This window comes from Leucopleurus acutus (assembly GCF_964270905.1).
Source record: "Leucopleurus acutus genome assembly, chromosome: 8".
Taxonomy (NCBI): domain Eukaryota; kingdom Metazoa; phylum Chordata; class Mammalia; order Artiodactyla; family Delphinidae; genus Leucopleurus; species Leucopleurus acutus.
In genome coordinates this window covers 96,772,851-96,796,313 of record NC_139151.1, presented here as the reverse complement: position 1 = coordinate 96,796,313, position 23,463 = coordinate 96,772,851, and the positions used below count along the sequence as shown (strand labels likewise).

The following is a 23,463-nucleotide window of genomic DNA, read 5'->3' as shown; positions in this document are numbered from 1 at the left end:
CGGAAACGGAAGTGTGCAACAGAACTTCTTCCGGGCGGACGCGGGGTCGGAAGCAGAGGTTCCGGGTTCCGGGCTTCGGGCTTCGGAATGAAAGGAGGGAAGACAGGTGAGAAAGCGAAGCCAGCGGGTGGGGAAACCGTGACGTGAACGTGCCCTAGCTTGGTGTGACAGAGGCTGGAGAGAAGGCAAGGATCCTAAGGAACCAGACTGGTGAGAGAAGAAGGGGCGAGAAGTCTGGGTTCCACATTCCACACCCCTCCCCCGCTCCCTGAGCTAAGCTTTTGATGAGGGCCGTTGGGCAAGGCTAGGGGGAGGGAGAGAGAAGAACGGTTTCCCTAGCGGCCGTTTCCCAGGCGACTCCAGGTGGAGCGGGAACCCTGCACGTGGCGATGGGCTACCTCGGGCCCCGTGCTAGGGACGGCTGGGCTCCGTCTCGAGTTCTGGGAGGAAGCCTTGGGGAGTCATTAGGACGAGCGGGGAAGTGCCGGGGAGAGGCTCAGAAAAGAGCAAACGTGGATCTGAGAGATGTCCTAGGACAAACCTCAGATTGTAAGGTCTGGATTCCCTGCGCGGGGAAAGAGGGACCCGGCCACAAGGACATGGGGATCTTTTTGTCAGGTTCTGCTGCCCCGAGCCTCACAAGTTTTATGCTAATAGTTATTTGGTTAGTAAGGCTTTTTCCCAGGCTTTTAAAATCATAGGCTTTCTCCAATCCCTCGCTTTCATGTGTTGACCTAAATACCAGGCCTTTTGTTACATAAAGGAAAGGAGTATTCCGTGTTTTCTCAGGGAAACACCCAGAGTACGAAATTTTTATTTCATTAGGAATGTGATGTCATTGCAAGAGCGTGAGTCCAGCTTTGGTTGAAGGAGAACATCAGAGATGTCATTAACAGGGCCAGGACTAAGGCTAATCTGGTCCGACTGTGCCCTCACTTTTCCCTTCTCCTTCCTTGGACAATTGGATTCATAGGCTGTGGCTATGGACTACTTCAGTTATTCAGGGTGGTGGTGTTTTGCAGACAACTGGCAGAGAGAGAAGTTGGCTACTACCATGGAATCACCAGAGGAGCCTGGAGCATCCATGGATGAGAACTACTTTGTGAACTACACTTTCAAAGATAGGTCACACTCAGGCCGTGTGGCTCAAGGCATCATGAAACTGTGTTTGGAGGAAGAGCTCTTTGCTGATGTCACCATTTCAGTGGAAGGCCGGGAGTTTCAGCTCCACCGATTGGTCCTCTCAGCTCAGAGTTGCTTCTTCCGGTCCATGTTCACTTCCAACCTGAAGGAGGCCCACAACCGGGTAATTGTGCTGCAGGATGTGAGCGAGTCTGTTTTCCAGCTCCTGGTTGATTATATCTACCATGGGACCGTGAAACTTCGAGCTGAGGAGCTGCAGGAAATATATGAGGTGTCAGACATGTATCAGCTGACATCTCTCTTTGAGGAGTGTTCTCGGTTTTTGGCCCGCACAGTGCAGGTGGGCAACTGTCTTCAGGTGATGTGGCTGGCAGATCGACACAGTGATCCTGAGCTCTACACTGCTGCCAAGCACTGTGCCAAGGCCCACCTGGCCCAGCTGCAGAGCACAGAGGAATTTCTCCACTTGCCCCATCGTCTACTCACTGATATCATCTCTGGTAAGTTGAGAGAGGGGGAACATCATACCCAGCTACACCGGTATGATGTTCAGTGAATGTTCTAGTTTAGGAGAAGGGTACCCTCAGGCTTCCTGGTGTTAGTTTACATTATTATTCTTGATAAGAATTTAGATACCTTCTGAGAGAGAGTAAGTTGAGATTTAGTAGCTGATATCAGAGACAGAGTCCCTTCCAGACGAAGAGGCTAGGAAAACAAAGCAACATTTCACAGTATATACAAATCTTGGATTGAAAAGAAAAAAAACAGCAGCACTTAGCCACAAAAGGTAGTGAGGAGCTATCTGCATTTATATTCTAATCTCTCTTGTGCGTAAGTGGTCTCATCCATTCTGTACTTTGCATGTATTTGTGGGACTAGTTAGGTAAGTAAATTGACAGTGAGTCAAGATACCTAAATAAGAAGCTTCTCAAGTGATTTTCCAATTTTTAGGTAACAATCCTGACTCCACAAGTGAGGTATAACCATACTTCAAGTGTGAGTTTTGTAGCCTAGTAAATTGCTTCCATGGCAAGTAGGAGAATATCAAATCATCCATTTTGATTAAAAGAAACAAGGCAGGGACTTCCCTAGTGGCACAGTGGTTAAGAATCTGCCTGCCAATGCAGGGGAGACAGGTTCGAGCCCTGGTCCGGGAAGATCCTACATGCCGTGGAGCAACTAAGCCCGTGCTCCACAACTACTGAGCCTGCGCTCTAGAGCCCGCGTGCCACAACTACTGAAGCCTGTGTGCCTAGAGGCCATGCTCTGCAAAAGAGAAGCCACTGCAATGAGAAGCCTGCACACTGCAACAAAGAGTAGCCCCTGCTCGCCGCAACTAGAGAAAGCCCGTGCGCAGCAACAAAGACCCAATGCAGCCAAAAATAAATAAATAAATTTATTTTAAAAAAAGAAACAAGGCAATTTTATGTTAATTTCTCATACACGTACATATACATACATGGTGGTAGTCTGACAAAGATGTTCACGTTTTTAAAGCCACTTGTTCTAAATTTCCCTTTTGGATTGTCAGATTGCCATTGACCATACCTTTCCTCTGGTTTTTACAGATGGAGTTCCATGTTCCCAGAACCCAACAGAGGCAATAGAAGCCTGGATCAATTTTAATAAAGAAGAAAGAGAGGCTTTTTCAGAGTCACTCAGGACTAGCTTGAAGGTAAGGCAGATATCTTTAGGGTTGGGCACCATGATATCCGTGCATTCCAGCCATTTATTGGCCTGGCCTCTTTGATGCTGGTAAATAAGTCTCTGGCTTGAAACTGATAAGAGCTGGGGAGGAGGATGTGTGTGTGAGACCAGAAGCCACCAGCCTCTGGGCTCCAAAGCTCCTTGAGAGAACTACTCATCATTACATTAATAATCCAAAGTAGCAGCTCATGATAATTATAAAAAAGGCTGGAATGAGTGTAACAGGTTTTCTCTTTCAGCATAAGATGCCTGAAAGTGATTAGAGGAGAGTCAGGATGACACACAGTAACTAGAGCAGAGTAGGTTAGAGCAAGGTACAAGTGTGTGGTCTGGGACCTTAAGGATATGTATCTCAAGTGAGCCTTAGCCTAGAACTGATAGATACCATTTATACCTTTAATTTCACCAATAGGAAATTGGGGAGAATGTACACATTTACCTGATCGGGAAAGAGTCATCTCGTACCCACTCGTTGGCTGTGTCCTTACATTGTGCAGAAGATGACTCCATCAGTGTAAGTGGCCAAAACAGCTTGTGCCACCAGATCACTGCAGCCTGCAAGCATGGCGGAGACTTGTATGTGGTGGGAGGGTCCATCCCACGGCGCATGTGGAAGTGCAACAATGCCACTGTGGACTGGGAATGGTGTGCGCCTTTGCCCCGTGACCGACTCCAGCACACCCTGGTGTCTGTGCCCGGGAAAGATGCCATATATTCACTGGGTGGCAAGACGCTGCAGGATACCCTCTCCAATGCAGTTATCTATTATCGGGTAGGTGATAACGTCTGGACTGAGACAACCCAGTTAGAGGTGGCTGTGTCAGGGGCCGCTGGTGCCAACCTCAACGGGATCATCTACTTACTAGGGGGGGAGGAGAATGACCTGGACTTCTTTACCAAACCGTCCCGACTCATCCAGTGCTTTGACACAGAGACAGACAAGTGTCACGTGAAACCCTATGTGCTGCCCTTCGCTGGCCGCATGCACGCAGCTGTGCATAAGGATCTGGTGTTCATCGTGGCTGAAGGGGACTCCCTGGTGTGCTACAATCCCCTGCTAGACAGCTTCACCCGGCTTTGCCTTCCTGAGGCCTGGAGCTCTGCCCCATCCCTCTGGAAGATTGCCAGCTGTAATGGGAGCATCTATGTTTTTCGGGACCGATATAAAAAGGGGGATGCCAACACCTACAAGCTTGATCCTGCCACTTCGGCTGTAACTGTCACTAGAGGCGTTAAGGTGCTGCTTACCAATTTGCAGTTTGTGTTGGCCTAAGGCTGTGAGGGAAAGAGCGGCTGACTTTTGCCCTCCCTTTCTCCAGCACCTACCCATCCAAACTCAAAGTCCCGGAGGCCCCCATTCAGGTACTATGTTATTTTTTGGCACATGTTAGAAAGGCAGCGCCTCAACCCTTGAACTCATAAGGGTGTTCCGTTTGGGGCTTTTTAGACTGCTGCTTCTCAGCTGGCTGGTTGAACTGAGAGTAGGCCAGCCTGTTCGCCATCCCCTTGTAATCCTGTGCCTCCCTACAGAGCACGTAGAGCAAGCCTCTTCTCCGCCCTTAGGCACTGCCTCCCCTCTTTACCTGATCAGTGTTACATAGAAGCACCCCTGATCCCGGGACAGAAGGAAAGATGCCCAGTCTTCCTTTTTTTCCATAGCCTGTTAAGTGGCTAATTGGTCATTTTTCCACGAAGAATTAGGTGTTAGAGTTCTCCTTCAGGCTTTGGTTGGGAGAATGGACTAAGCTGAAGGTGTCCTTCACCAGCAAGAGTCTACCCTAGAATTTAGGACGTTTGTCTGTTGTTTTTCATCTGTCTGTCAAGAAATGTATACTTTGGTTTTATTTTTGGCTTATTCCAAGGAGTAAGCCAGAAAGTAGAAAGGATTATTTCTGATTAATCGCAGAAACTTTTTTCAAACTCAAATATATAAGGTCTCTATTCTTTTAAAAGCTCTAAGCTAAGCCAAGAGCTAGGAACTGTTCATACAAATAAAAGTTTTTGAAGCGATATGTGTGTCTGTTTTGAATTCTGAAGGGGTGACTTCCTAAGGGAAACTAATTACATACCCACACATTTCTAAGTCAGTCACAATGCTGATTGAATCCCATACTTCCTTGTCTGCATACAGGATGACTGCTCCAAGTGAGGAGAGCCCCATAGGGCCAGTGAATTAGGATTCTGACAGTGGCAAAGAGCCATAGCTGAGTATTTCTCTTCTCTTTTCCTAGTGTTAAACGTCTTTGAGTTATGGGGGTAAATATCATTAGGCACAACATCAGGTGCATGACAGATTTCTTGGACCTTTGGAAATAAACCCTTATCCCTGTCCCATATCCCCAGGCCCCATGAATAGAAGCCACACTAAATCTTCCTAGTCACACAACAGTGTTATTTCAAGAAAATGAAACAAGACACAGGGAGTGAAATTAACCATTACTTAGCACGTTTCTATTACATCAAGTTTGGGCTTAAGCCCCTTTGGTCCTGTTAAACATTCTTATTCTGTAGCAAGCCAGGGTTGTCCTGAGTTCTTTCTAATCCATGTACTTCATATCTGCGATGTGTGACAAGTCTCATTCTTTGCTGCTCCTGCAGTGATCACCCTGTGGAACTCTCTGAGAACTTCCAGCTGGCCAGGTCTGATGTAGATGTGTGACCGGATTTTGGTGATGGCTCTTACGGCCTCCTCTGGAGTCCAGTTGTACACCTGAAGTGCAGGGTTGGGAAATCAGACAAAGAAAGGACCAGGTGTTAAGGTGTCCTTGACCCAATAACAAGTGCTAAAGGGCTCTCAGAATTTCATTTTTTTAAAAATTCCACTTTGCAGGGAGTTAAAAGCTATGCCCCACATATTATAAGTGGGAGAGCACTTTAACCCCTTCAGTCAAAGTCCCACAATTATATGCAATAGGCTGGGGGAGGTAAAGGGGGGGACCCAAATCAGTCTTTCTATCTAATTTTTATTCTGCCAAACCCTGGAAATAGAAGGTTGAACACATGAAGCTGAGATCCTAAATTCAAGTGGGCATAGGCCTACTAGATGTCCTCTCTGAGCTAGGCTGTTGGTTACAAGAGTTTCCTGGAAAGACTACACAGTTGATGTTTCTATGCAACTTGTCACCATGTCTAGAAAAGAGTACTTTTAAAATTTAACTAGGAGGGCTATCTTTGTGTCCTCAGGATACTTACTGGTTTAGAACTCAATAGAACCAAGAAAGTAGAGATTTTTAGCCTGCTGGTTCAGTTCTCACTTTGCCCAAAATATCTCCTGACACCCAGTTTCCAGCAAAACAGAGTCCAAATGACCAAAGCTTTAGTATTGTTAAATCATATATTCACCAGTCCACAGTAACACAAGGCCAGGCTGTTTATCTTTACATTTCCTTTTTCCTTAAACTATCTACATTACTTAGTAAATGCTCTGCAGGGGCCTCACAGGTAACAAAAATGAGCCGGGGGTTTGTAACAGGAAAGGATGGACTAGAGTACTGGCTTCTAAATGTTTGTAAAAGCATCCCACCTGCTGATCATAACAAATTGATAGGCAAAATTCTGTTGGAGCCACTGTTTCTAGAAATTAATGTCCAGAACTTTACTCTGAAATACTTAAAGAAACGTGAGTCCTATAGAGCTGCAAGTGATCAGCACTATTATCTACAGAACTAGATTTCCTGACATGTTTATAACAAGTGTTTCTAGCCTTTTGCTGGTATTAGCATCCTTTGCAACTCCATATTTTGAATGCTCGTTCTAGGTCAGTGCTTGACATACATTCTCATTCAAGCTTCACAACACATTTAGTTTGAGGAAATTGAGCAATGGAGAGGGGAAGCCACTTTTGCCTAAGGTCACACAGCTGGCCGGTGAGAAAGCCAAAGGTCAGCCTGTCTGCAAAGTTCAGGTGCTTTCCACCTCCCAACAGCCTGAAATTGGGAACATGGCTCCTAGCAAGGTCTGCCAGTAGACTGGAGATCTGCTGTAAAGGGGACCGGTCCAGAAAGACCTTTTCTACCTGAATCAGATATGCTGCCACCATAGTGGCACTTCTGGAACGCCCAGCCTTACAATGTACGTAGACAGACTGGCCTAGCGACTGGTACTTGAGAGCAAACTGGACTCCTTTCTGGAGGTTAGCCAAGGTTGGGACTCCGGTCATGTCTATCGTGCTGAGCCACAGCTGCTCGACTCCTGCATTCTTCCACTCCTGGAACGAGGTCCACCAGCATAGAAAAGAAAATGAAAAAAGCCTGATGTGAATGGTAGGAAGATGGGCTCCCAAGAGGCAGCGAAACAACAAGGAAGCTTCACGGTTTACTACAATGTGAATATACTGTTTACTGTTTGCCTAAAAAGAAACTTCTTTCAGAAATGTCTTTAAAATGGCTGACCTACATGGCTGGTCTTTCATCACACAACAGCAATGCTGCTGAGTTAGGATTATGTCCAAGATTTAAAGTGTTCTTAAAGTACCATTAGGAGCTTTAGTACCAAAGCTAAAGTATTTGAATCTTTAGCTACAAAGTACGAGCTGTATAAAATTCATCTACAAAAGCTGTGTAACTATTTTCGCATGATCCAGCTGCGAGGCTGGACTACTATGTTTTGCAAGAACTTTCTGTTTCTCTGTCCATAAGCCTCCTCTTTTTTACCACTTTTTTTGAGAGGGTATGTGGTAGAAAACAGTTATTTTAAAATTAAAATAATGCACCTACTTTTGTTAGTGCAATATTATCACTTAGGAGGAAGAAAAGAATAAACAGGAGAAATAAGGCCTCTGGCAAACTGGGCAACTTTTTTATTTTGCCTTAAGACTTCAGGTAGGCTCCAGCTACTCTTGATATTAATCACTTTAGCAAACCAGAAACTTATGACTCCGAACGAGGGTCAATATTTTATACAGCTCATGAAATTAACAAAAAACAGCAAAATCTGGCAGCATGGGGCTTATACATCAATTATGTCAGAAACACCTAGGGAGCTTGCTAAATGTTCAGATTCCTGGGACCCCACCCTAAAGTTCCTGAGTCAGAATCTCTGGGGGTTGTACCTAGGAATCTGCTAGTTTAACAAGACTGCCAGGTAATTCTTAGGCATATTAAAATGTGAGAACCACTGCCTTGGAGATTAGGCTAGTGGGATAAGATAGCTGCTCACAAATGTCAATTGCCTCACACCCAGAGACGAGCACTTTCTGTGACTTGCTTCGCAGGATGGACCACGTTAAGGAACATTCACCATTTTGGCTAATAACTCCTGAGGTCTTGTGGCAAAATACTGTGGGAAATCCAAGGAACTGTTACCCATTCTTTAAAAATGTATGCCATCACTGATCAATATATTTTAAATGTGAGTCACAATTTTTTTAAGATTTCAAAAAAATCTACAGTTGAAATAACGGCATGTTCATTAGGCTCTATCAGTACAGTAAACAAGAAAATAATTGTGCAGTGCTAATAGAAGTCAAACACTGTAAAGATAGGGCAACATCTAATAACCATTATGAACAGTTCCACAAATAAGCATTCACATCTAATGAAAATTATGATTTAGGCCTGAACTTTATTTATGACAGTGCTTTGGAGTTCCACTATCATCTCTTAACATATATATAAAATTCCCTCAAATCAAAACCAAATGAACCCTATGCAGTTTTTGCAATGGGTTGTTTTATGATAAATTCACCAGGGATTGGCCGTAGCTTTTCTTTTTACAGTTTATAGGACCTTCATCTTGAATATCTAACAGTGTCTGATCCATACTTAGTGCTGAGTAAGTGTCAAATGAATGAAAGCAAGCCATAGAAAAGTTGCCTTTCAGTTCTGGTTACTGATTTGAGTTATCGACATTAAGAATACACTTGTGCACAAAGGAATAATCTAAGTTTGTCAACTCTACTTTTAAATGCCTTTCACATCAGTTTTTATTTCACAATTAATTTATACCCCCAGCCGCAGCCATTTAAGCTTAGAGGGCCAGATCCTCCCTGAGGAGGCAAAAAAGCCTGGGACGCCTGTCTCTGCGGCAAGGTCACCTACAGCACCCCCTCCCCCAACCTCCTCCGGCTCGCCAGGCCCTGTGTGGTGGGCGAGGCCGGCGGGGCGCCTCGGCCCCAGTTCTGCCCACGGGACCCGGCGCCTCACCTTTGGGGAGTTGCACAGGAACCTCGTCTCATACTCCTCGTTCATGGTGATGAGCCCTCGCACGTTCTCGTCCTGTACCAGCTGCCGAGGCAAAGAGGGGGCTCAGAAAGGGCCGCCGAGGCCCGGGCGGCGCTCGCCTGGCTCCCAGCCCCGGCGCGGCCCGGCCTCCCGGCCCGGCTCACCCGACGAGTCATGTTCCGCAGCGGCAGCGCGCCCAGCAGCACCGTGTTGTCGATACGGTTGTACCAGTCGCGGTGCGCCGGGCCCGGCATCTTCCCGCGGAACAGTGTGTACAGCAGCGTCGGGTAGAAGAGCACCCGGGCCAGGCCGGCCTCCAGCAACGTGCCGGCCGCCATCCTGCCCTACCCGGCCCGGCGCAGCGACGACCTGCCCACTCGCGGGCTCGCGGGGGGCGGCCGCGAGGAGGGCCAGAAGAGCGACGAGGCCGAGGACTGCGAGTCGTCCGCGGCCTCCAGCGAAGGCGACACGGCCGGCGCGGGCCTCTTGAGCACCGAGACCTCGGGCCCGGCCCCCAGGGACACTTCGGGAGAGCCTGGGCCCCGTGGGACCGGCACCATGTCTCGGGAGGAGGGGCCGCCGGCCTCGGGGGAGGGACCAGGGCTTCCCGGGCGGGAAACTGGGACCCCTGACGAGGGAGGGCGCGTCCTCGGTCCAAGGTTGTGAGTTTGCCGCGTGTGAAACTGTGATCGCTGCCTGTGCCATTGACCCCCCCTCCCGAGGGAGGGGGCTGTGACTCCAGGTGAGGAGGTCTCTGACCCCTGCGTGTGAAACTATGACCCCGACCGAGGGAGGCGGGGCCCTGGCCAATGGCCAGTGGGCCTGTGACACCTTCCCCAACTACCGGCCAGAGGGAGGGGACTGTTATCCCAGGTGAGGGTGTGACCCACCAAAGGGGAGACATGACAAGGAGACTCTCTGGTAGGGGTAGCCCTGAAGGAGAGACTGGAAGGGACTTTGAGCTTTTAAGTAGAGAGGCTTGTTGGAGAGGCCCTGATCCTGGACAAACAGGGGACCTGGGTTCATCTGGCCCTTCCTTCCCAACCTATCCCCCATCTGCCTGAATTCATGGCTGCCTCCTCCTGCACAAACTGCAATCACTATGTGTGTGTGTGTGTGTGTGTGTGTGTGTGTGTGTGTGCATGTGTGGAGTGAAATATATCAATGTTATCTACACTATTTATGAAAATATATTAATATTAAACATTATGATAAACTTAAATATAAAACCCACAACCTGCAAATAGACGAGAGGAATAGTTGTAATGCTTATTATTTATATTTAAATAGTACTCTGAAACGTGCATCTTGTGCTTTTTAAAAAGGTTTATCGCCTTATAAAAGTAATACATATTCATAACAACTGGAAAATACAGGAAAGTAGCATAATCCTACCACCTCAAATACATTTGTTTTTTCTTCCAGTTTTCTTTTCCATTAATTTTTTTTTTTTTTTTTTTTTTTTCTGTACGCGGGCCTCTCACTGTTGTGGCCTCTCCCGTTGCGGAGCACAGGCTCCGGACGCGCCCAGAAGCTCCGCAGCATGTGAGATCTTCCCAGACCGGGGTGCGAACCCGCGTCCCCTGCATCGGCAGGTGGACTCTCAACCACTGCGCCACCAGGGAAGCCCCTACAATTTTTTTATATAAGTTTGTTTATTTATTTATTTTTGGCTGCTTTGGGTCTTTGTTGCTGCACTCCGGCTTTACTGTACTTGCGGTGAGCGGGGGCTACTCTTCAATGCGGTGCACAGGCTTCTCATTGCAGTGGCTTCTCTTGTTGCGGAGCAGGAGCTCTAGGTGCATGAGCTTCAGTAGTTGTGGCTCGCGGGCTCTAGAGCGCAGGCTCAGTAGTTGTGGCGCATGGGCTTAGTTGCGCCGTGGCATGTGGGATTTTCCCGGATCCGGGCTCAAACCCGTGTCCCCTGCATTGGCAGGCAGATTCTTAACCACTGCGCCACCAGAGAAGTCTGGAAAGAGAAATTTAAACCACAGTAAAGTATCACTCCACTTCTACCAGAATGACTAAAATTAAAGGACTGATAATACCGAGTGATGATGAGGATGCACTGTTAATATTTTAATATTCTTTCTGGGTTTTGTCTCTTTCAACGAACACATTCTCTAACAAAAATGGGATTGTTCTGTACCTGTTAATTTGTTACCTGCTTTATTCACTAAGCATGTGTCATGAATATTTGCCCACAATTAAATATTTTTCTGTATCATTATTTGAAAAAATATATAATATTCTAGGCTATGGCTATATCATATACTTTATCAAGTGTTTGATATACTTGATAAAGTATATCAAGTATATACTTTTTTTATCAGATTTTATGCTATTCCAACAATGTTATGATCCATAATACATCAGTACATCTCTGCTTTTTTTTTTTTTTTTTGCTGCATGGTGTGGTGTGTGGGATCTTAGTTCCCTGATCAGGGTTGGAACCCATGCCCCTGCATTGGGAGCGTCCAAGTCTTAACCACTGGACCACCAGGGAAGTACTAGTACATCCCTGCTCTTATCCTGATTATTTTCTTAAGAAAAGCTCCTAGAAAGATATGTAAACTTTCAAATTCCTCCAAACAGACTATCTGAATTTTACTCCCACCAGCACTTGGAAAAGGCTTGCTTCTCTGAACCCTTGTTAACATTTTTAAAAACAAATCTTAATCAATTTGGAAAGCAAAAAATGAAGCAGGAAGCTTTTCATACTCGTTTATATCTCACATCAGGCTTTTTTGTATTTGGACTGTTTAGTGTTTTGTCTATATTGGGAAGCCCTTTGAAGTTAGAAGAATCTGTGTTCTTCATGTAATTGTTCTTCCACCCGACTCTGGGGTAATGGACTCTGGCCTTCCTTGGTAACTAGATGCAAGAATGACACTAGCGCCCTGCAAGGAGTGGCCCTAAGTCAAGGGGCAGGTAAAATCAGGAAGGTTACTGGTCGCCCTTTGAGAAATATCTGTTGAGCTGGACACTGTGAAAAGCATTGGAGAGACAAGAGGATAAGAAGACAGGTGTGGTCCACGCTCTCATTTAGCTCATGGTAGGTTGCAGGAAGTTTCTGGATGCTAAACAATTCATTCTCTTTTTTCATACTCAGCACCAAGATATGTCTATTCATTAATTCAACAATATTTATTGATGAATTGGGGAGTTGGATGAAGGTAGTCAAAAGGTACAAACTTATTGTTATAAGATAAATAAATACTAGGGATGTAATGTACGACATGATGACAATAGTTAACATAGCTTTACGATATATTTGAAAGTTGTTAACAGAGTAGATCTTGAGATTCTCATCACAAGGGAAAAAAGTATCTGTATGAGATAATGGATGTTAATTAAACTTATTGTGGTAATCATTTCACAATATATGGAAATCAAATTCAAAGAAGCCCCAGTATTTATTGAGCACCTACATGGTATTATTTTAGGCCCAGAGAATATAAAACAGAAAAGATCCCTATCCCATAGAGTTTACCTTCTGGTGTGAGAAGACTACAAATAAAATATGTAAAATATGAAGTACAAAATATACTATGTTAGATGGTGATAAGTGCTTTGGATAGAAACAAAGTGGCAAAGAGGGACTGGAAACACAGGTGTATGTGTGTGTAACTTTAAATAGGGTGGTCAGGGAAGGCCCAACTGAGAAGGTGACATTTAAGTCAAGACCTGAAGGAGGTGAGGAGGTGAACCACATGGATATCTGGATGATTCTATGGCACAAAAAAGAACGGGACAGATTCTCTGCTTAAAAGGTTTCTACCAGGGCTTCCCTGGTGGCGCAGTGGTTGAGATTCCGCCTGCCGATGCAGGGGACACGGGTTCGTGCCCCGGTCCGGGAAGATCCCACATGCCGTGGAGCGGCTGGGCCGTGGGCCATGGTCGCTGAGCCTGCGCATCCGGAGCCTGTGCTCTGCAACTGAAGAGGCCACAGCGGTGAGAGGCCCGCGTACAGAAAAAAAAAAAAAAAAAAAAAGGTTTCTACCATCTACAGCAGCTGGGAGACAAATATAAAATTAATTGTGGTAATGTATGTGACAACATTCTATAAGCTATAATGGTCTATAAATGTAAGATGTTTTCAGTAAATTACACATAAAACTATTAACAAGAACAAGATCATATATCAATATTACAAATGTATATAAAATGATAAACTACACCGTACAACTAAGGAATATGATAGTGTACAATTTAGGGGCTAATTGTTCAGATTTATATGGTACCAGAAACACTGTGGTTAGTGTTTTTTTCCCCCCACGGGGGAAAGAGATGCTTCCAATACATGGGAAAGCCTTTGAGGCTTCTGCTTGGGAGTCCACTTATTGTTTTGTGGTAAGGTTGGGTATAATCAGTATTTGTGGGTAGAAGAACTATTTGCTCTGGGAAGCCAGATGTTACAGAGAAATCATTTGCAAACCCATGAGTTATTTGTATGTTTGGGGCCAAAAGGTCCCTGAAGTAAGTTTCCTTTCTCTATCTGCATTTTACTGTCCCACAAGGTGTAGAACTTGTGGAATAAATGACCTTTTAAACGAACGAATGAACTACTGTACTGTTTGCATCCACCTAGATCCTGGGATTCCTGGGTCACTCTGAAGGAGGTCTTCAGGGACCTAACTTGGGTTATTGAATTTTTTTTTTTTTTTTTTTAGTCGGGGGAGAAGCAGGTTAGGGCTGGAACATCAGTCTTTTAACAGAACCCTTATGAGCTTCCGGGCGCTGCAAGGATTTTTGCAAGGTTGTGAGTTCACACAGCTGATCATTGCTGCTAGAAAGCATTCCCCTAACTCTGAAAGCTTGCAATACACTTACATTCCACATCTCAGCAGAGAAGGAAGGCCTGGATCCTGTTGCTTATCTGCTGGGGTAGAAAGGAGGGTGTGTCATGTGCCCAGCGCTGGCGAAGCACCATCCCATTCACTCATTCATTCATCCATCTAATATTTTATTATGCGCATATTCAGTGCCAAGTAGAGATCCTTGCCCACTAGTTCATCCAGAACTCCTGTGGAGAGCCGAGAACTTCAGGGTCTCAGGCCGGGGGTCTTCCTCCAGCAGAGCTCCGAGACAAAGAGATGTGCCCTTGCCGCTCCTTGAGCTGAGGGTTCCGCCCGAGGCCCCGGGGGCTCCTGCGGAGCTGCTTCTCCACTCCCCAGCCCGAGAGGGCGCTGTAGCGCCGGGCGCTCGACCCGCCCCTGAGCATTGCTCCGCTCAGATCGGCGCTGCCGGCCGCACCACGGTGGTACGTTCCCTCAAGCCGCCCTCCCCCTCCTTGTCGGCCCTCCCCGCCGGTGGTAGGTGCCGGAAGTGCCGCCATTTTGGGGTGTTCTGCTCGGGCGGCAGCGGCGGCGGCGGCGGCGGCGGGACGCGGAGGCTCCCACGGGACTCGGCCTCAGCAGTGAGGCGGCGGCGGCGGCGGCTGCGAAGGCGCAGGCAGCAGCTGAGGCAGCGGCGGGCTCAGGTGCAGCCGCTGGTGAGTGCGGCGGCCGCGGGATAACGGGCCGCGGGTGGGAGGGAGCGAGGGAGCGAGGGAGGGAAAGGGGCAGGAGGGAGGCGCCGCGGGGCGGGTCCGGTCCGGGCGGCCGCGGGTCACAGGGCCCTTTGGGCGCGCCCGTTCCTGGTTCCCCGCGCCTCGGAGGCAGGTCAGCGATCTCCTACCCGCGTCCCGCCGCGCCCAGGGAGACCCGCCCTCCTCGTGGCCTTGCTCCTCTCCCCGCGCCCTTTGCCTTCATTCTCCGGGCTCTGAGGGCTCCGTTCTCTGCCCAGGGATAGCTCCGTCCTCCTTTTTCCGGCCGCCGTGCCAGACACAGGCTGCCTGCTCCGGACACCCCTTCCCTGCTCCTGTCGCCCCACGTGTTCTTGGTGCTTACCCTTGGGGGGGGTCCCCAGGACCCCCGCCTCTGGAGGGCTGCGCTTCTCCTCAGGAGCTTCGAGAGCCCCCCTTTCCTCGTCCCACATCCGCTAGGGCCTTGGCTCGCCCTCCCCCCCACGTCAGGTGCTCACCGGTTATGGCCTAGTAGCGGGGCTGGATTCTCGCACCCGGGAACGCGGAGAGCACGGTGAGGAGCTTTTTTCGCTAAGGACCTGGTTTTGGATTTAAAGCCGCTGGTGTCTTGGTTGTGGTCCTCGGAGCAGGATGTTGTTTTAATTCTCTAAGACGGTTGCACTGGCTCTTAAGTAGCTTCTCCTTGGTTTACGCTCGTCCCCATAGTTGAGGGGAAGGTGGTGCGATTTTGGTCGGAGCCTGCTTTAGCAAAATGGAATCTTTTTCTCGCCAGCAAAGTTAATGCTGCAGTTTTATTACCTTCGAGGGAGAAGGCTGTGTAATAGTGTCCGGTAGTGTGGAGTGCTTTATAATGTCTGCAGTGTAAGAGGTAACAGGTACCCGATGAATCGTTTACAGGAACTTCACCCTTAAGAAAGGTCTCTTCGCTTTCTTTGATTCTCTGTAGATCGAAGAGGTTTTAATTTCATTCTTTCACCTTTTCCACAAGTGTTGGGTTGGCCCTTTTCCACAAGTGTTGGGTTGGCTCTTTTCCACAAGTGTGGCATCTCTCAGAGTGGTACGCAGTTTTCAGTTTCTCCTTAAATTCTTGCTGAGGAAGAGTCGTCTCTGAGAACCACCAAGGATTTTTCTGTTTTAACATTAATGAGTCCACTTGGAAAATCATCCAGTTACCATAGCGTGCATAAACTATTGCTACAGGTCCCTCCCCTCCCCTCGTGTTTTTATATTCTTCTAGCTTTACTTACAGTATGTGGTTTCTAATCATGAGTTAGCCAGGATTGAAGCGTTGCTGTTAGGAAAGCGAAGCAGGAACTTTCAGCTGTTGTTTTAACCTGGAAGTTTATGGTTTCCCCAGCGGTTCTTTCGTCTTGACTGTCCACCACCTGTTTCCATTAAGAATGGCCCTTGGCCCAGAGCATAGGCCTCAACTTCTCTCCAACCTTTCATTTTTGCCCACGGGGTTATTTTCTCCTCAGATGGTATCTAGACTTAAAATCCATTAGCTGGTGAGGCTAGATTAGCTGGAGAGATAGAATATCTTTTCCAACCACTTCACTTTTCAGATGAGGAAACTGAGGCTCCCAAGGTTATTTGCCCAAGATTATGTAGCAGGTGCACTTAAAACAGTTTCAACATAGGGTTTTTTTTGTTTTTGTTTTTTTTTAATACAATATCATGAAAAATAATGCAAATTGCCCTTTAAGATGTGATGGAATGGAAAGGGCCCCAGGCTTGGAGTTGAAGGCCTGAATTGTAATCCTTGGTCTGTTACTGGCTATAAAACTTTGACCAAGTCACTGTTTTGAGCCTCAGCTCATTCTCATCTGCGAAATGGAGGAAATCGTGTCTGTTTCACATGGTGCCAATTCAGCTTCAGTGCAGTAATGTGTGAAAGTGTCTGTAGTATAAGAGGTAGTGAAATTTTGAGCCAGAATGATTTATTTTTCTGAAGATTTCCAGTTATTTTTGTTATTACAGAAGTAACAGATTCATTATTAAAAATGCAGATAAGCCAGAAAAAAGAGAGAAACTCACCTTTAGTCCCACCACTCAGAGGTGATTGTTAATATTTGTGGTCTTTATCTTATTATCCTTTTTATATGCTGTAGAAATGTTTATTATTTTAACAAAATACGCTTATCCTAGTTACAGTTTTGTGATATGTTTTTAAGTTTAGTAGTAGGTGATAGGCATTGACAACCACATTTTAAATGATGCCCTGTGTTTAAGCTCCAGCACATATGAGTTAGGCCAGTGGATATCCCAGCATGGGAGCAGAGAATTTGCTGTTTTAAACATGCTGGGCTTGAAGAAGAGGAGAGGAAGGGCAGAGACCTAACGTTTATTGTATGTCTACTGTGTGATTTTTTTTTTTTTTTTAAATATTTGGGCTCTGCTGCTAAACGTGGAGTGTGAGTCGTGAATTCCATGCCCCCTCCTGTGACTGCCACTGCAGCTTCTTTAACTTAATTTTCCTGTGAGGCCAGATGTAATAAGGAACTGGAAAGTTACAAGGTGGTGGTGGTGTGCCTTGGAAAGGGAAAGAGAAGAGCTGTCACCTGGAGGCCAGGGTGAAGAAGTTGGAGGAAGTAGGAGCATAGGCTCCTCTGCTCAAGGCTTTGGGTACTTCCAACAGATTGCTCTGTTTTCTGTAAACCAGTGAGTGAAGCTCACTGGATTTGGTGAAACTCTGTGTCCTCTGCCTTTTTTTTTTAACAGCTTTATTGAGATATAATTCACATACCATGCACTTCAACGGTTTTTGGTATATTGCATTATTAATTTTAAAAAATTGTGGTAAAATATATATAACAATTTTCTATTTTAACCATTTTTTAATATTTACATTTTTTAATGTAAAAAACACATAACCTAAAATTTAGCATCTTAATTATTTTTGAGTGTATAGTTTTGTAGCATTAAGTACATTCATATTAATGGGAAACAGATCTCCAGAACCTTTTCATCTTCTAAATCTGAAACTCTATACCCATTAAACGACTCCCATTTTCTCCTTCCTCCCACCCCAGCCTCTCATAACTACCATTCTACTTACTGCTTCTATGAATTTGACTACTTTCAGGTATGAGTGGATTCACAACAGTATTCGGCTTTTTGTGACTGGCTCATTTCACTTACTGTATCTTTAAGGTTCATCCATGTTGTAGCATGTGACAGGATTTCTTTCCTTTAAAAGGCTGAATAATATTCTGTTGTATGTATATACCACATTTTGTTTATCCATTTATCTGTTGATGAACACAAGTTGTTTGTACCTTTTGACCATTGTGACTAGTGCTGCTATGAATATGGGTGTGCAGATATCTCTTTGAGACCCTTCTTTCAATTCTTCTTTCTTTTTTTTTTAGTGTTTAATTAGGCTGCTCCAGGTCTTAGTTGCAGTGTGCGGATCTTTAGTTGCGGCATGCATGTGGGATCTAGTTCCCTGACCAGGGATCGAACCCGGGCCCCTCTGCATTGGAAGCGTGGAGTCTTAACTGCTGGACCACCAAGGAAGTCCCCCTTCTTTCAGTTCTTTTGGATAATATTCAGAAGTGAATTGATGGATCATATGGTGGTTCTATTTTTAATTTTTTGAGGAACCTCCATACTGTTTTCCATAATGATCCTACTATTTCACAACACCACCAACAGTGCACAAGGATTCTAATATCTCCGCATCCTCACCAACATTCGTTTTGTTTGTTTCTTCTGTTTTTTTTTTTGGCCGCGCCACGTGACATGCAGGATCTTTGTTCCCCAACCAGGGATCAAACCCATACCCCCTGCAGTGGAAACTCGGAGTCCTAACCACTGGACTGCCATGGAATTCCCTTTTCTTCTTCTTTAATAGTAACGGTCCTAATGGGTGTGAGGTGATCTCTCGTGGTTTTGATCTGCATTTCTCTGACTAACGATGTTGAACATTTTTTCATATGCCTGATGGCCATTTGTATGTCAGCTTTGCAGAAAAGCCTATAGAAGTCTTTTGCCCATTTTTAATTTTTTGGGGGGGGGGCTGCATTGGGTCTTTGCTGCTGTGCACCGGCTTTCTCTAGTTGCGGTGAGCGGGGGCTACTCTTTGTTGCAGTGCGCGGGCTTTTCATTGCGGTGGCTTCTCTTGTTGCGGAGCATGGCCTCTAGGTGTACGGGCTTCAGTAATTGTGGTACGTGGGCTCAGTAGTTGTGGCTTGCAGGCTCTAGAGCACAGGCTCAGTAGTTGTGGCGCACGAGCTTAGTTGCTCAGCGGCATGTGGAATCTTCCTGGACCAGGGCTCGAACCTGTGACCCCTGCATTGGCAGGCGGATTCTTAGCACCACCAGGGAAGCCCCCTTTGCCCATTTTTAAAAATCAGATTTTTGTTGTTGTCGTTGTTGTGAGTTGTGGTACTTTAAATATTCTGAATATTAACCCCTTAATAGATATATATGATTTACACATAGTTTCTCCCATGCCATTTCACTCTGTTGTGTCCTTTGATGTACAGAATTTTAAGTTTGATGGAGTCTCCTTTGTCTGTTTTTGCTTTTGGTGCCTTATCCAAGAAACCACTGCTTAGTCCAGTGCCCTGAAGCTTATACTCTGTTAAGCTTCTAGGAGTTTTATAGTTTTAGGTTAAGGTCATTTTAACCCTTTTTATTGTTTGTTTGTTTGGCTGTGCCATGCTGCTCGGCTTGCAGGATCTCAGTTCCTCCAACCAGGGATTGAACCCGGGCCACGACAGTGAAAGCCTGGAATCCTAACCACGAGGCCACCAAGGAACTCCCCCATTTTAACCATTTTTAAGAGTACAAAAAAAAAAAAGTACAATTCAGTGTCATTAAGTATGTTCACAGTGTTGTGTAGTCATCACCACTCCTCTGTTTGGAAAATTGAAGTTTTCTTCACCCCAAACAGAAACTCTGTAACCATTAAGTAATAACCATCCATTGCTCCCTCCTCCTAGCCCCTGGTAACCTCTGGTCTGCTGTCTGTCCTGTGAATTTGCCTATTCTGGATATTTCATGTAATTGGAATCATATTTGTCCTTTTGTGTCTGGCATATTTCACTTAGTGAAAAACTTAGTGTTTTCAAGGTTTGTCCACGTGTGGCACGTATCAGGACTTCGTTCCTTTTTGTGGTTGAATTTCTCTCCTTATTGAGGTCAGGGATGACTCTTTCATCTTGGTATCTTGCCCTCTCTTGGTGCTCCATAAAGGCTCTTGAATTGGTTTAGAATTCATGCTCTTCATGTGGATTGCCAATTACTGGGGGATGTCCACTGACATGCTCAAATCTCTGGAAAAATTCAAACGTATCAGTGTGCTTAAAAGTATGTAACAGGGCTTCCCTGGTGGCGCAGTGGTTGAAAGTCTGCCTGCTGATGCAGGGGACGCGGGTTCGTGCCCTGGTCTGGGAAGATCCCACATGCCGCGGAGCGGCTAGGCCCGTGAGCCATGGCCGCTGAGCCTGCGTGTCCGGAGCCTGTGCTCCGCAACGGGATAGGCCACAACAGTGAGAGGCCCACGTACTGCAAAAAAAAAAAAAAAAAAAGTATGTAACAGTAACGCAGATCACGGTTAACAGCATCATTTCTAATTTCTAATCTAATGATAATTTCTAGTCATTTTCAAAATACAGATTATGTACGGAAGAAGTGTCACATAAAGAGAAGGTATAGGCAAGTTTCTGCTTTTGCTGTCTAATTAATATATGAGTATTATACAGCTTTTGCTGTATAATTAATATATTTTTTGTTAGAGGGGTGGAATGATATCCAGGTATTCCATATTGTATAAAGTTTATAAACCTGGCATTTAATGGCCTGCTTAGAATTAATAACGAATACTTTGAGGGTAAGAGCATTTTGAAGGTTATCATAAGCCTCCCAGTTTGTTTCAGTATATTCAGAGTATTCTCATGCATGAAAGGCTTTCTTCTCTTTTTTTTTTTATAAATTTATTTATTTTATTTATTTACTTTTGGCTGTGTTGGGTCTTTGTTGCTGCACGTGGGTTTTCTCTAGTTGGGGCGAGCGGAGGCTACTCTTCATTGTGGTGCGTGGGCTTCTCTTGGGGAGCACGGGCTCTAGGCACGTGGGCTTTAGTAGTTGCAGCACATGGGCTCAGTAGTTGTGGCACATAGGCCTAGTTGCTTCGGGCATGTGGGATCTTCCCGGACCAGGGATTGAACCCGTGTCCCCTGCATTGGCAGGCGGATTCTCAACTACTGCGCCACCAGGGAAGCCCCTCAAGGCTATCTTCTTAAGGTGAGCTTTTACTTAATTTTTTGGAGGTTCATAACTGATTTTGAGCTGCTTGATTGTCTACTTTTCTTCTCTTTGCTTTTTGGACCTAGCCTCCAACTCCCATTTTCCTCCCCAGTAAGTAATAAAGGGAGTTTAATATTAATCCTTGGGACATGGGATGAACTGAAAGTTTTATTTGGTTAACCCTTTTGTCCCAAACAAGTATAGTAAATTCCCTACATACGAACGAGTTCCATTCTGAGAGCGTATTCGTAAGTCCAGTCTGGTCGTAAGTCTAACAAAGTTACCCTAGGTACCCAGCTAACACAATCGGCTATACAGTACTGTACTGTAATAGGTTTATAATACTTTTCACACAATGCATAAAAAACAAACACAAAGAACATTTTTAATCTTTCAGTACAGCACCTTGAAGAGTACAGTGGTAGAGTACAACAGCTGGCATACAGGGGCACGTTTGCATCTTTGAAAGTTCGCAACTTGAAGGTTCGTACGTAGGGGACTTACTGTATTACAGGCCTCACAGTACTTAGCACATGGGATTTTATTTTAGTGTTAGGGAGGATTTATATACCTCTCTTTCTTTCTTTTTTTTTTTTTTTGCTACGTTGGGTTTTCGTTGCTGCATGCAGGCTTTCTCTAGTTGCGGCGAGTGGGAGCTACTCTTTGTTGCGGTTGCATGGGCTTCTCGTTGTGGTGAGGTGGCTTCTCTCATTGTGGTGCGCAGGCTTCAGTAGTTGTGGTACACAGGTGTAGTTGCTCCGCGGCATGTGAGATCTTCCTGGATCAGGGATCGAACCCGTGTCCCCTGCATTGGCAGGCGGATTCTTAACCACTGCGCCACCAGGGAAGTCCCTGTATACCTCTTTTTCAAACAACGTGAACCATTCTTTTGTCCAGAATTATTCCTTGATTCTTGATTATTTTTGGTAATTAAAAGTAGAATGTATCATGGAAGTTCAAGTATTTCACTATACTTTTTTTTTTTTTTGCGGTACGCGGGCCTCTCACTGTTGTGGCCTCTCCCGTTGCAGAGCACAGACTCCGGACACGCAGGCTCAGCGGCCATGGCTCACGGGCCTAGCCACGAACCCGCGTTCCCTGCATCGGCAGGCAGACTCTCAACCACTGCGCCACCAGGGAAGCCCCTCACTATACGTCTGAAACAAGAATTAACTTTCTATGTAGGCTTTCTGAGTGGAACTTACACAGATTCTGCTAGTTGGTTGCTATTAATATAATCCTGTATTTACCTGCACACTGTGCTGTGGCATTCTGAAATGGTCAAAGAGCAAGTAAAATAGAAACAAGAAAAATTTTTATGCTAATTTTTTTATTGGGGTATAGTTGATTCACAAAATTATATAAGTTTCAGGTGTACAGCATAGTGGTTCACAATTTTTTAAAGGTTATACCCCATTTATAGTTATTATTAAATATTGGCTATATTCCAAAACAAGAAATTTTGAACAAAACCTACAGAATTAGTCTTCCCATAATTGAGAGTTGATTCTAGGATTTTCGAGTTCTTAAAATTGTTTTGAAACCTGTGGTTTGAAAGAATGATGTGACTTGACTGGGGTTTATAGGCATTGCTTGGGAGGGTAAGTTTGACAGCTCCAACCTTTGGTCTTAAAAATTGGTAATATCACTGAGTGACCTTAACATTTCTGAGTCTTTTTTCCCATCTTTAAAATGGAGATAACCAACTTGGAATGTAATGTGAGAATTAATTGAGATAACTTAAGCTAGGCACTGAATAGTGCCAGGCACAGTGTTGATAATGCTATTTCCTTTTTTCATCCGTAAAAATGGGCCTGCTACTTATCTCTTGGGTCAGTAATGCAGTTCAACCAAATCAGAGACACTGTTAAAATGAGTAGCAGTGCCATACATAGACAGTAGCTACTGTCAGTGTTCCTTTCCTTTCCCCTTTTAGGTGTATTTTGTTTTGCATTTTCCTTTGTCCATTGTGGCTTAGGGATAAGATTGTTTCCTGAAGTCCAGTTCGTGCATCTGAATTGTTTTGCTATGAAGAGTGTCCTTTCCCATAGAACCTTTAAGCTCGTTGATCCCTGTGGAATGCTCAGGTAATGTGGTTTCCTAGATTTCATCTTCACTGTCTACACTTCACGTGGGAGTTTGTTGATAGGGAGTCTTCGATGTTCATAGGAAACTGAAAAATACAGATGAATGTATTATTGGATTTGCTGTAGGGATACCTAGGTCTCCTCCTAGTTATAGGTAACTAGTTTTAGGCTTGGAGAGAGGGTGGGCTCTAATATTTAGAGTTGTAATGTAGATGAAAGAGTTAATCAGTTTTAGCTATTTGCTTTGTAAACTATATTGTATCAAGAATCTTTATCTGAGCTTTATAATTTGATAAAGACAGTTTTCTTGATGAGATCTTTGTAATTGTAACTTGTCCTTGTCATGAAATTGGCTTTAGAATCTCCTTGAAGTACTGGTTTCCTTACAGAATTAATCAGCATAGCTGTTCTGTAGGGTTCTTTTTATTTTGGTTTGGTTTCTTTTGGCCTCACCACGCAGCTTGCGGGATATTAGCTCCCCAGCCAGGGTTCGAACCGGGCCCGCTGCAGTGAAAGCGCCAAGTCTTAACCAGTGGACCGCCAGGGAATTCCTGTGTTCTGTAGTTACTTTTTTAACCTCTGC

General features: G+C 45.3%; 3 protein-coding genes across 7 annotated transcripts in view; 2 read left to right on the top strand and 1 right to left on the bottom strand.

Moving 5' to 3' along the window:
- The first annotated feature begins 50 nt into the window (after positions 1-50).
- KBTBD4 (kelch repeat and BTB domain containing 4) lies at positions 51-5,187 on the top strand. Of its 2 annotated transcripts, none has more exons than XM_082845641.1 (4): positions 51-106; positions 1,023-1,643; positions 2,712-2,818; positions 3,263-5,187. In XM_082845641.1, the coding sequence occupies exons 1-4, from the start codon at positions 88-90 to the stop codon at positions 4,121-4,123; spliced, it is 1,608 nt and encodes a 535-aa protein (XP_082701767.1). In that variant the 5' UTR covers positions 51-87; the 3' UTR covers positions 4,124-5,187. The 2 variants fall into 2 exon arrangements, with proteins under 2 accessions (XP_082701767.1, XP_082701766.1); XM_082845640.1 differs by having other exon boundaries at positions 87-210.
- Positions 5,188-5,274: 87 nt separating this feature from the next.
- PTPMT1 (protein tyrosine phosphatase mitochondrial 1) lies at positions 5,275-9,673 on the bottom strand. 2 transcript variants are annotated; one of them, XM_082845642.1, is made up of 4 exons: positions 9,176-9,673; positions 8,994-9,074; positions 6,866-7,057; positions 5,275-5,560 (listed from the first exon to the last, which is right to left on the bottom strand). In XM_082845642.1, the coding sequence occupies exons 1-4, from the start codon at positions 9,347-9,349 to the stop codon at positions 5,402-5,404; spliced, it is 606 nt and encodes a 201-aa protein (XP_082701768.1). In that variant the 5' UTR covers positions 9,350-9,673; the 3' UTR covers positions 5,275-5,401. The 2 variants fall into 2 exon arrangements, with proteins under 2 accessions (XP_082701768.1, XP_082701769.1); XM_082845643.1 differs by having other exon boundaries at positions 6,919-7,057; positions 9,176-9,671.
- Positions 9,674-14,369: 4,696 nt separating this feature from the next.
- The window catches only part of CELF1 (CUGBP Elav-like family member 1), a 70,792-nt gene continuing 61,698 nt past the window's right edge, over positions 14,370-23,463 (top strand). For 2 of the 3 annotated variants that reach the window (XM_082845504.1, XM_082845505.1), the window contains exon 1: positions 14,370-14,505. The gene's annotated coding sequence lies outside the window, so the exon portion shown is untranslated. Of the gene's footprint in view, positions 14,506-14,630; positions 14,675-23,463 lie in introns of those variants that run through there. The other variant, XM_082845507.1, reaches the window with a different exon arrangement.